Source organism: Perissodus microlepis, chromosome 5 (genome assembly GCF_051167445.1).
Source record: "Perissodus microlepis isolate ML-2025 ecotype Zambia chromosome 5, ASM5116744v1, whole genome shotgun sequence".
Classification (NCBI taxonomy): Eukaryota; Metazoa; Chordata; class Actinopteri; order Cichliformes; family Cichlidae; genus Perissodus; species Perissodus microlepis.
Window position 1 is genome coordinate 1,588,023 of NC_140465.1, and position 12,566 is coordinate 1,600,588.

The following is a 12,566-nucleotide window of genomic DNA, read 5'->3' on the forward strand; positions in this document are numbered from 1 at the left end:
TCAAAGTATTGAGGATAAAACACAGAAACAGGAAGCAGATTTGCCTGGCCTGGCCTTTTATAGCAGATAACCTTAAAAATATTCTGCATTCGATCAAAAACTGAAGAAAACCAGGAATCAACACCTGAACATTAGCTGATGCTGCTGAAGTGAAGCAAAGTTACAGAGGTTTGATTACAGACACGGGTAAGTGTCTTGCAATTTGTGATCATTTTAAAAAGTTTAAATTTCTTCGGTATTGAGCAACAGAAATGAGGCTTTACTGTGAGAGGTCATTTTTGAAAAGAAAAAAGAAAGACAACGCTGATCACAACGGCAGACTGGTGTGTAATAAGCAAGCGAATAATGCAGAAAACAGTTGATGGGAAACTGGTCTCTGAGCACAGAGAGAGAGAGCTGTGCAGGAAGTGTGACTTTATCATGGTGGAAACAAAACAGGCAAAGTCAGAGTCATGATGATGTTTGTGTAACGTGACGCGTAGTTTGGCTCTTCTGTTGCTGCTGGTTTAGTCAGTCTCGGTCAGAGTGATGAAACCTGCAGCGTCAGCTGTCGGCTTTCAGCCCGACGCCGCGTCTGTGTGTGATCCACACTCTGTGTTTACGTCTTTGTGTGGAACTCGTGTACCTGCTCTCATTTACTGTTTTAGCTGTTTGGAGGTTGTTGAAATAGTTTTGTGAGCTTTAAGCTGAGATTCTGGCAAAATACATTTATATTCACTAATCATTTGAGGATTTAATGAATTGATATCACTTTATTAGTGTGAATGCTTGAAAAGCACAGTATTGTTCTTCTACATCTTTATTATTGCCTCAAAGGCATCCACCCTATTGAGTTCCTGTTTCTCTTTATTCTTTATTATTCTGGTTGCTTCCGTACGTTTTTCGCCGCTTAACTACTCCCTCAGTTTTTGTGCTATTTACACCGTTCAAATTCTGCTCTTTCTGCTCTTTTCTGCTATGACTTTTGGTGCTCCGCACTTCTGTACTTTTTGAGATATTGAATTTTTTATACATTAGTTTTTTGCCCATTTCTTCCACATTATCCATGGGGTGACTGATTTTGCTTGCCGGGATGAGCTGTGTTTTAGCTCAGTGAGATGAGCAGCCGTTCTCAGACCGGGAGGCCCGGGTTCAAATCCCGCTTAAGGCAACAACTTTTTTCAGTTATGAGTTCAACTTATTTAACTCTTATCAACACCCCAACACCTTTTCCTTCACCCCTTTTCAGCAGAATCGTGAGTTTTTTCACCCCTTTTCAGCACAAATCCCATCTTTTTCAGGTGTTTTCAGCAGAAACCTCTTTTAAGCAGAATTTTCTTCTTCTATACCTTTTTTCAGCAGAAAATCTGCTGATTCACCTCTTTTCAGTGCAAAGTTCTTCTTTTTTACCTCTTTTCTGCAGAATTTTTAGCCTTTTCGCCTGTTATCAGCACAACTTTCAACAACTTCTGCTAATTTCAGAAGAATTGTAAGTCTCTCCACGTCTTTTTTTGAGAATGAGTTTGGCTCAGTGAGATGAGTAGCGGCCTTGAGATCAGAAGGGCCAGGTTCGAATCCTGCTCCTGGCAACATTTGTTTTCACCTCTTTTAAGTACAAATTTCAGCTTCTTTACCCATTTTCAGTAGAATTTTTTGCTTTTCACCACTTTTCAGCAAAAATTTCTGCTTCTGCACCTTTTTTGTAGCAGAATTTTCAGTTTCTTCACCACCATACAACTTTTTGCAACTTTTTTTAAAATCTTTTTTAGCTTTTTTCAGCAGACAGCTTCAGTGTTGAGGCATCCACACAGCATTTTCGCAGGAAATGAAAATTGAGTTCCTGTTTCTCTTTATTGTGTGGATGCTTTAAGCATCCACACTATTGAGTTCCTCTTGACACTTTTTGGCACTTAACTACTTCCACAATTTTCAGCCGATTTTCACCGTTCAAATTTTAAACTATTCTGCTATTTCTGCTAATGTGTGCTATGTCTTTTGGTATTTTTCACTATTATACTTTTTAAAATATTAAGCTTAATTTGTCCCATTGAAATGAATGGGAAACTTCTGCAATTCTGCTAAAATTTGCTTGTTTTTGAAACTTAACTACTTCCTCATATTTTCACGTAGAACAACCATTCAAACTTTAAAATGTTCTCAAATTATTGGGCTATTCAGATATAAATCAGCTTTTTAAAATCTTTTACCGTTTTGCTTTTATGCCTCTTAAAGTTTTCAGTTGCAAAATTGTGATTTTTCACAAAATACATGCGTTGTTATGGTTGCTATGCACTTGGCTTCCAGTGTGCCACTGAAGGTTTTGCAGTCTTCTCTTCATGTCCGAACAACTTCTTGCTACTTGCTCAATTTTCACTCAACTTCCACAAATTATACATGAAAACGCAGGTATTTTTGCTGGCTTTCCGAAAATGTCACTATCATTGTTGTGGGATTTATAGAATTTTGGCAAATCTCCTCAGACCAACACAAAGTCTCAAAACTCTCCATATAAAGTCAATGGAGAGTTTGTTCAAAATCACTGCTGGATTTCTGTAATGAGAGGCATATTCGAATCGTCATATCTCCTTAACGAAGCGAAGTTAAGACATGAGGCTTGTCCCAGTATATCTTCAGACACTCCTGACGCTCACAATTCAAGAATTTTTTTCTCACCTATTACCGTTCTGAGATGAGTTGGACTTGTTTGAGGGTAGGAAATTCGTCCTTCGCTCAGATTTCTTCAGATTTCAAACTCTGGAAATGAACCACTTTTTTCTCTTGTCATATCTTTTTAATGGATTTCCACAGAGACCTGAAAATTTCCATGACTGTTCACCAAAGCCTGCTGTTTCTTACGGTGAAAAAAATGATTTTGATGCTCCATAGAGATTTACAGTTACAAAACGTTGTTTGAGGGCAAGTCAAGGCAGTTTTTGCTTCGCCTCTACTCAGTTACAGTGTGTTACAAGTCATTTATCTTTAATAATTTATATTTTATCTCTGAATTATGAAGACCTGAAGATTCCCCCATCTCTTCTGAACAAAACGATGTCAGAATGACCGTTCTAGCCCCTACGGTTAGGAAATTATGGCCATTTGTTTGAGGGGAATCCTGAATGTCAGAAATACACTGAAGAAAACTCATACCTCTCTCTGTGTCTGTGTGTGTAAGGGCTGATTACAGCAGGCGCAGCTAATTTAACTGACCTACATATACCAAGCCCACACTCTTAACAGCCCCTGTTCACTTTACGCTCTGTGTATGTGTGTCTATCAATATTTCTCCTATGTTAAAGTATTACTCCTCAATCATAGTATTTCTGCTAAATCAAAGTACTTCTACTACATCTTAGTACTTCTGCTCAATCATAGTATTTCTGCTATATCATAGTATTTTTGCCAAATCATGTTTTTTGTGTCAAATCATAATATTTCTGATATGTTATAGTATTACTACTAGGTGGAGGTATTTCTGTTATGTTATAGTATATGTGCTGAATATAGTATATCTGCCAAATCATAGTATTTATCCCAAATCATAATATTTATGCCACATTACAGTATTTCTGCTAAAAAGCAGAAATAGTACATTTTGGCAGAAATGTCGGCCAAAAGATAGTATTTATGTTAAAACTTAGTATTTCTGCTAAATGATAGTGTTTGTACTGAAACATAGTATTTCTGCATAATCATAGTATTTGTGCCAAAGCATTGTATTTGTATGGAGTCATAGTATTTCTTGTACATCACAGTATTTCAATCAAATCTCAGTAGTGCTAAAACGCAGTATTTCTGCCGAATCCTAGTATTTCTGCCATATCATGGTATTTGTGCCAAATCATGGTATTTGTGCCCAATTAATATTTCTGTTATGTTATAGTATTGCTACTAAGTTGTAGATATTCTGTTATATTATAGTATTTCTGCTGAATATAGTTTATTTGCCACATCGTAATATTTATACCAAATCATAGTATTTGTGCTAAAACATAGTATTTCTGCCATTTTATAGTATTTGTGTAAAAACATAGAATGTCTGCAAAATTGTAGTATATCTGTTATGTTATAGTATTACTACTAAGGCATAGTATTTCTTCCAGATCATAGGATTCCTTCGAAATTGTAGTATTACTGCAATATCGTAGTATATGTGCAAAAACATAGTATGTCTGCAAAATCATAGTATATCTATTATGTTATAGTATTACTACTATGTCAGTATTTCTGCTTTGTTATAGTATTTGTGCTAAAATGTAGTATTTCTACCAAATCATAGTATTACTGTTATTTCATAGTATTTGCGATAAATTAGTGTTTCTGCAAAAACGTAGTGTTTCTACTAAATCATAAATCATAAATAATGTTTTAGCACAAATTGTATGATTTGACTCAAATACTATGATTTGTCAGAATTTTCTGTTTCAGCAAAAATGCTATGATTTGGCAGAAAAAATATTATTTAGTATAAATACTAAGTTTTAGCAGAAATACTATGTTTTAGCAGAAATACTATATTTTAGCACAGATTTAGCTAAATACTATGATTTGTCACAAATGCTATGATTTGGCTCAAATACTGTGATTTGGCAGAAATACCATCAATTGTTTCAAATATTGTGATTTAGCAGAAAGACTATGTTTTAGTATAAATACTATGTTCAAATTTTAAAAAAAATTCTGCTGTTTCTGCTAATGTGTGCTATGACTTTTGACCATTGAAATGAATGGAACACATTATCAATGTGGTCACTGATTTTGCTTGCCAGGTTGAGCTGTGTTTTAGCTCAGTGAGATGAGCAGCTGTTCTCAGAGCGGGAGGCCCAGGTTCAAATCTCGCTTATGGCAACAAATTTTTCAGTTAACAGTTAAATTTTTTAAATCTTTTCAACACAAATTTTAGTTTCCTCACCCCTTTTCAGCTGAATTTCCAGCTTCTTCACCCCTTTTCAGAAAAACTTTTCAGTTTTTCACCCCTTTTCAGCACAAATCCTAGCTTTTTCAGCTGTTTTCAGAAAAAGAAATCTTTTCATCAGAAATTCGGCTCATTCACCTCTTTTCAGTGCAACGTTCTGCTTCTTTACCTCTTTTCTGCAGAAATTCTGCTGATTCGCCTCTTTTCAGCAGAATTTTGAGCTTTTTCACGTGGTTTCTGCAGAATTTTCAGTTTTTTCACCTCTTTTCATTTGAAAGTTGAGCTTTTGCATCTGTTTTCAGCTGAATTTTCAGTTTATTCACCTCTTTTAAGCACATAGTTTTACTTCTGCTCTTTTCAACAGATTCCACTACAAGGCATCCACACAGCATTTTCGCAGGAAATGCAAATTTTTCTAGTTAGTGTGAATGCTTGAATAGCATTCACAGTATTGTTCTTCTATTCTGTATTATTATTCCGGTTTATTCCGTACGTTTTTCGCCGTCTATCTCCTTCAAAACCGTTCAACTTAGAAAAACCATTCAAACACCGTTAGATTCCTCTTCTTTTGGACATGAATGCTTCTATTTTTCTCATTTTTAACATTTATATTTTTAAAATTATTCAATTTTTTTCAACAAAAATTTCCCATGTATTTCAATGGAGAGACCCTTCAAATTCTCATTCAACTTACTCCTCTTTAAACTGTATCTACTTCCACATACATTGACGTAGAGCCACCATTCAAACTTTAAAACGAAGACAAGACATTCAACTATTCAACTTGTATTTATCTTTTCAATATCTATTATACTTTTTCTTCAGTTCCAGTTTAAGTTTCATGATGTTTTTTCAGCCGTTTCAGAGTTTATAATGGGTGTGTATGGGACGGAATGTTGGGGCTAGAGTGAGACAGCTCAACTGCTAGAGTGAGAGGAGGGGGGAAATTTATCTTAAAATTTTTTCTTAAAACGGCTGCTGTGTCCACAATGTTTGCTCTACAGGTTTCATTTTACCCTCAAAACGTAGCCATCGCTGTCCTCTTTCATCCAATGTGTTTACTATTGTAATAGGTGTTATGGTTCTTTCATAAATGTCATCAATGCACAGCCTCCTCCCTCCAACTCTTCCATAGACTCTAATGTAAAAATGGCTCAGAAGGTTCGTTTGAAAATCAGAAGTACATGCTGTCTTTACACTGTCACCACATCCATATAATAAACACCACACGCATTAAAACTGAGAATTTGGTAGACTGGACATTGCTGCCGCTCACGGTGAAAGAATTTTGTCAATACGACTTGTACTTTTCATTTGGGAACGATTTGTTTCGGCCTGACTTTTCTGTTCATTTTAAGCAGCAAAAGTGAGGCGCATGTCTGTGTCCGTGTGTATGGAGCCATTGGGTGCAGTCACTATAGCAACCAGGCTCACACCTGCCTGCTTAACGAGCTCTGTCTGCCACTGTGCCAAGATTCATCTTAAACACTTCTCTTTCAACTGCTGCTGTGTCCACAGTGTTTGCTCTACAGCCATCATTTTACCCTCAAAACATCGCCATCGTTGTTCTCTATCCACCACCGTGTCTTTAAAAGCTCAGAGATGTAAACTTTTTAAATTGTGTGGATCCAAATGGAGGGATCACATTTTATTCATTCAGTGATTCAAAGAGTATTAACTTTTAATATTCATTCAGATGTTTTCTGACTCTAAAATTTTTCTCATTTATTAGGTTTTTCTAATTTACATTTAAAACATTTTCAGCTATTTTCCAACTTCTTCTTCCATGTAAACATCAGCTTTTAGCAGTTCAGCACTTTTGTTTTCAGATTAAAATTTCTGTATTTTTCATCTCATTCAAAGTTTTTAACTTAAATTCAGCAATTAATTCATTTCAGTGCATACATTCAGATTCAAGCATTCACACTGCAGTTTCTTCAGAAAATGCACTTTCTAGTTCAAACTGAAATACATTTTTTAAACCCACCCCTACAAATGAACATGGACCTCTGCACCATTACCAGGCGGTGGTAGTTGGTAGATGTGCCATTTGGTCAGCTGAGGAACTGAAAGATTTGTTTTCTCTTTCCAGACGATGGAGCAGGAGGAAAAGGACAATGAGGCAGTCAGTAAGATGATGGCCCTAGACCAGAAGAACCAACTGCTCAACCTCTTCCATGAGAAAAATCGACCAGCGCTCACCAAATGGCCTCAGGTAAGCCGAGCACCGCGTACTCAACACCAATCCCTCTTCATATGAGTAATACTGTTTGAATGATGATGACAGAAGGTAAATACAGACATTGTTTTCTGGTTTGTGTACCCAGGGCACAGATGTGCTTTATATAGTTCCTCTGTTTTTTGTGGATGAGTGGAGAAAATTTATCAGGTATGTTTGTTTTGACAGTAAAGTGATTATATGATGATACAGTTTGACTGTATGCACCATTCAGAGCTGATTTTGAATCCTTGCCATTCTCCAGTTTCACTTTTACTTTACATCTGTTTTTCTCTCTTCTGTGTGTTTTACACAGGAGACCTACAAAATCCTCCCCCGTGTCCAATGTTAGCAACACGTTGCTGCTCTGTCCACACGGAGGCTTCATGTTCACCTACGACTCGCTCATTAACGGAGAGGCACAACAGTGAGTTCTGCCTACATGTCCCAAAGTTATCCTGTGTCTTACTTTTAAATTTGGGTGTGTGTCGTTCTTACAGAGGTGTTCATTACATTACCTTCCCAACAGTATATTCATGGCCAAAGTATGTTGTGGTTTTTCTGTTTGGAAACGTCCATGAGCTCCACACGATCAGCATTTTGATTGGCAGTCGAGATCAAAGAAGTTGCAGATTGTCTCTGCAGGATGGCCAATTAAAAGTCAGCATGCAGCTAACGAATCATAATGTTTGGTTAATGGCTCAGGCCTTACCCTGCTGCCATTCTTCAGCTGTTGGGCTGTTTGTTTTTCATGGTGTGTTGACAAAAATGATTTTGTTGGTTGTTTCGCACAGTGTAGCTCTGCTGTGGCCAAGCGAATGGGATGTGATCAGCAGACTCTTCATCGTGGACCAGCCAATCTCCATCCACTGCTTGAAACGGACTACACCAAGTGGCTCCACCACCCAGTACACCACTCAACCTGGTAAAAGTCCAAAGTCGGGTTAAGTATGTCGAGAAGAGGGTCGAGCAAATTGAAGAGAAGAATTAAATTCCACTGTAATTTTTCTAATGGTCATAATATAGAGCTGTGGATACTGCATGTGGACAAACATCTGAGGTTTTCACAAACTGTGGATGCGTTACTCCAGATGCCCGATCTTTATCCAAGTTATCACATATTAGGTCACAAAAACGTGCATGAAAATGAGATCATTGAGGTAGTTTCATGTACAGAGTACACCTCACATCTGGTTCATTCCACAGCACCTTAAAGAAGGCAGGGCAGGCTATAATACAGGAACAGTTTAACCAGCTCATTCAGCTAAAGGACCAGTGAGCACTCGTGGTTGTCTGCCCGTCCAAAAATCACGACCCAAACTGTGCTGAAGGTCACATTGGTTGGTTCGTAGGCACAGTTCACCTGTGAGCCCGATCAGATACTTCAGCAGTGATGCTCTGGTTTTTGTCCTTGATTTATTTCAAATGGATGTGTTTATGTGTCCAGATCTGTGTTGGGAATGCAGAGAGAGCTTCCTTTTCCAGCAGCAGAGGGACCTCAGAGAGTATACCCAAGCCACCATCTATATACGCAAAGTTATTGAAGACAAAAGAGTAAAGACCTTTTACCTCAAACGGTGACATTTTTCACAGCTGCTGCGCTGACTGTGTCTAACAGCCTCTCCTGTCACATTTATTTAACTGTGCGTAGATGATAAAGGAGGCTGCACCAGAGCTGAGTGTCAGCAGCTCTGAAGCAGAGGAGGAGAAGGAAGAACATCCCAAACTGGATGGTGAGAAAGACCCCGACTTCAGCCAGGTAACCACACAAGCACCACGCGTTTGCAAGAGAAAGGTCTCAGTAATTACATTCAGTGGCAGGACGTCTTGGCTCAACAATGAGCGATGTCGTCAAAGCTGTCAGCAGAGAAAGTGCTCAAGGCTACATCAGGTTCTCTGCATTAACACAACTGAGAAATATGAATGAACCCAGACACAAATATCTCATTATAGTGCAAGTCCGATAAGCAGCTACAAGAAATGTCTGAGTAATGATGATGCTGCTAGTAAATCTAGGAGTTTGTTTTTACAGTCACTTCTGCCTGTGACGGCGCTAAAACCTCACGTGACCTTGAAAAAACCCATTTAGTTTGCTAGTCGTTTACTAGCAGCACACACAGATAGCCCTGAGTCTTTTGGGGGGGTTTCCCCTAAGACTTGTATCTTTGACTCAAATTCAGTATCTGTTACAAATGAAGACTTTGTTTCTTTCAGTCACAGGACGGTGCAAAACGGCTAAAGTTGAGTGACAGCAGTGTGTCCACAGCTGCTGCTGGTGTTGTGACCAACGTGGCCAAACCAGGTGGAATCAGGAGGAGCACCCGACACAGGAAACTCCGTGGAGAGAAAGCGCTCATCGTTTCAGCTAATCAGACTCTGAAAGAGCTGAAAATACAAGTGAGCAATTCAGATTATTGAACACAAAGTAGTGAGTGGGCCAGTTTGACCAGACTAAATCCACTGTGCCTGTCATTGTCCAGATCATGCACGCCTTCTCTGTGGCTCCATTTGACCAAAATCTCTTCATTGATGGAAAAAGTCTGACAGATGACTCAGCCACACTGGGTAGCCTGGGAATCATCCCGGAGAGCATCATCTGTCTGAAGGTACACATCACAGTTTCCTCATCCTGACACAACAATCGCTAGAACGATAATCTGACGTCTACAGTGGGATCCCATACATTTTCCTTTTCCTCCAAATATATTCTGTTGTTTGGCTGCAGGCTGATGAGCCAATAGCAGATTACGCTGCAATGGATGATGTCTATCAAGGTAAGTAGGCCTGTGTTTGCTTCCACTACAGCTGGATTAAAAGAAGGACTGCTTTCTTAAATTGGCTGTTCTTCTTTGTTCACAGTGAGAATGCCTGAAGAGGGATTTAAAGGTGAGCATGTTTTACTTCAAACATAATAATGGTGTGTCACAGTGTAGGGCACAGAGCCACTGCAGCTGGGATATGGAGCAGGTGAAGAAAAAAAGTGGAATGCGTTAGTTGGAATGACACCAGTAAACTCTTTCTTACTAACAAGCCCAAATGTTGGAAATAGGAACCACATGTGGGCTGTCCCAAGTTCTTTGTGTCTGAAACAGGCTGTATATACGCTATAAAGGAATCAGCCTGCAGATCTGAAATCTGCCCTCTGTCTAATAGCTGGAGGAGAGCCACAGGTAGTGCTGGCTGTAGGTCAGGGGTGGGCAACTCCAGGCCTGGAGGGCCGGTGTCCTGCAGGTTTTAGATCTCACCCTGGGTCAGCACACCTGAATCACATGATTAGTTCATTACCAGGCCTCTGGAGAACTTCAGGACATGTCGAGGAGGTCAGCTGTGTTGGATCAAGGACACGTCTAAAACCTGCAGGACACCGGCCCTCCAGGCCTGCAGTTGGACACCCCTGCACTGACTGGATCCCTGGCTGCTCCAGTCTGCATGCCAAAGTATCCTTGGATACTGAACCAGCTGATCGGAGTATGAATGTGTGTGAATACATAAGCGCTGCTGCTGTATAACGAGAGACGACGTGTTTGTTTTCTAATGATGAGCGCTGTTACAATCACAGAGGAGCTTAACGCAGCGTATTATTAAAGACAGGCCTACCCGCGTCAGCAGGTAGCCAGTGTCCATGTTTCTCCCAGTCCCATCCACAAGTTGGCAGCAGCAGAAAGCATAAAGTCAAGTCTAATGAGCTTGGAAAGCTTGTTGAAGACGAGAAGCTTCCTCAGAACTGAAGAAGCTTCTCGGATGAGATCTTAAAAACGTCTTTGAGAAACTTAAAGAAGTCCAGACGCTTTTCTCTCCAAGCTCCTTGGACTATGAGGACGTGGACGACTGAGATCCTTCACAGACATAAACTCAAGGACTCACAAACAGCTGGTGTTAGGGCTGTGCAATGTGACCAAACTCTCATATAAGACATTGCTCATCCTGATAACCACACATATCACAAAATAGTGCTTTTACTGTAAACTCTGCGAATCTCAACTCGACCTGTGTGAAGTGTTTCCAGCTGGGCGTCGTGTACCTGGGGTCGAGTGTGTTGGCCCACGCATGAAGCTATACATGTTTAGATGTAAGTTGTTTCTTTGTGAGTATTTATGACACGGCGTGCTGCGGGGAAAAGCCTGTTCTAACGCTCGAGTCTGAGCTTTATTTGGAGCAGCTGACGGCTCTTTTTCGTACTCTGTCACGTGATTCTTGTGTGGGTGGTAGAAGAGAAAGAAATATTGCCATAAACTGTGTATTTTGCCACACCACGAAACAAACCATAGTGTATGTTATGAAACGATAGATGTTTTCATCCGATATAGTTCATCATATCACTCGTCATACAGACCTGTGACACAGCGTCTGACCGGACAGTGTTTGTATTTCATTCTAATCACTGTGACCTCCTCTAGGCACCGGGCTGCTCGGGCACTGAGGACAGCTGTTTGTAGCTGTGCTTGAACTGGAACGATGACGGATGGAAATTTTAAAAAAGCTTGAATATGTTGTGTCCATATAAATAAGCTCTTAAATTTGTTCTGTACTTTGTTTTTCTACATTTTGAGTAGGCTTTCTTTGATAAAACTGTGACTATCTCGCAAAGTTTCTCAACATGAGGTTGTCTGGCCTGTGATATGAACGTTTGTAAAGAAACCAGGTTGGAGACGCTGCACTCTGAGACCTGGCTTCAGTTCAGATCTGCTGTGGGTCAAGAAAATGTTTTATTTTTGAATCTTTTAAATTATGACAGAAGACAAATTGAAGATGATGCTCTTTCTTTCTGTTATGTGTAAGCTTATCTTGTAACTGCAGAGTTTTCAGGTTTGTCAGAAGAATGCACTAGTTACTGTTAATTATTGCAAATATACTGGCTCATAAATCTTAGAACATGTATTACCTCCACACAGTCATTTTATATATACATATATAAATATATATGTATGTGTATATATATCTAAGCATATGTGTGTGTTTGTACACACACACTCGATGTGGCATTTGCAGTTACATAGCTACAAAGTATGTAAATCATACGCTGGCGAGAATGAAATGGTGGGAAACCAATGTAAGCAGTGACACGTTGTCTTCTTTTCACTGTTATTTCTTATAAACAATAAAGTTATTTTCAAAGCACCCTGCCTTCACATCAGAATTTTGTGTTCATTCATGGCCTGACACGTCTGTGAGCCCTGTCAGTTCATGGGATACTTACTGATCAGTGTTCACTAACAGCAAATGAATGAACTTGCTCCAGGTTGCAGCAGCAGGTCATCTGCGTTCATATCATCCTGTTCCGAGCATCGTCTGTTGTTACCTGGCTGAACTGCATCCATGTGGTCTTCCTCTGTGGTCTTCCTCTTCTCCTCTGCCTGGCAGCAGTTCATGTATAAACCATGCCAGCCGCGCCTCTGTCTCCAAACTCCCACCTGTGCTGTCCCTTTGATATCTTCATTACTCACTACAAACATTTCA

General features: G+C 39.5%; 1 protein-coding gene across 5 annotated transcripts in view; it reads left to right on the forward strand.

Moving 5' to 3' along the window:
- The window catches only part of usp48 (ubiquitin specific peptidase 48), a 30,614-nt gene extending 18,387 nt beyond the window's left edge, over positions 1 to 12,227 (forward strand). For 2 of the 5 annotated variants that reach the window (XM_084927322.1, XM_084927324.1), the window contains exons 17-27: positions 6,984 to 7,106; positions 7,219 to 7,280; positions 7,426 to 7,536; positions 7,904 to 8,034; positions 8,557 to 8,663; positions 8,761 to 8,868; positions 9,324 to 9,506; positions 9,590 to 9,715; positions 9,835 to 9,883; positions 9,969 to 9,995; positions 11,507 to 12,227. In XM_084927322.1, the coding sequence (XP_084783448.1) occupies positions 6,984 to 7,106; positions 7,219 to 7,280; positions 7,426 to 7,536; positions 7,904 to 8,034; positions 8,557 to 8,663; positions 8,761 to 8,868; positions 9,324 to 9,506; positions 9,590 to 9,715; positions 9,835 to 9,883; positions 9,969 to 9,995; positions 11,507 to 11,529 (1,050 nt within the window). In that variant the 3' untranslated portion in view covers positions 11,530 to 12,227. Of the gene's footprint in view, positions 1 to 6,983; positions 7,107 to 7,218; positions 7,281 to 7,425; positions 7,537 to 7,903; positions 8,035 to 8,556; positions 8,664 to 8,760; positions 8,869 to 9,323; positions 9,507 to 9,589; positions 9,716 to 9,834; positions 9,884 to 9,968 lie in introns of those variants that run through there. The other 3 variants (XM_084927321.1, XM_084927323.1, XM_084927325.1) reach the window with 2 other exon arrangements.
- Positions 12,228 to 12,566: the final 339 nt, after the last annotated feature.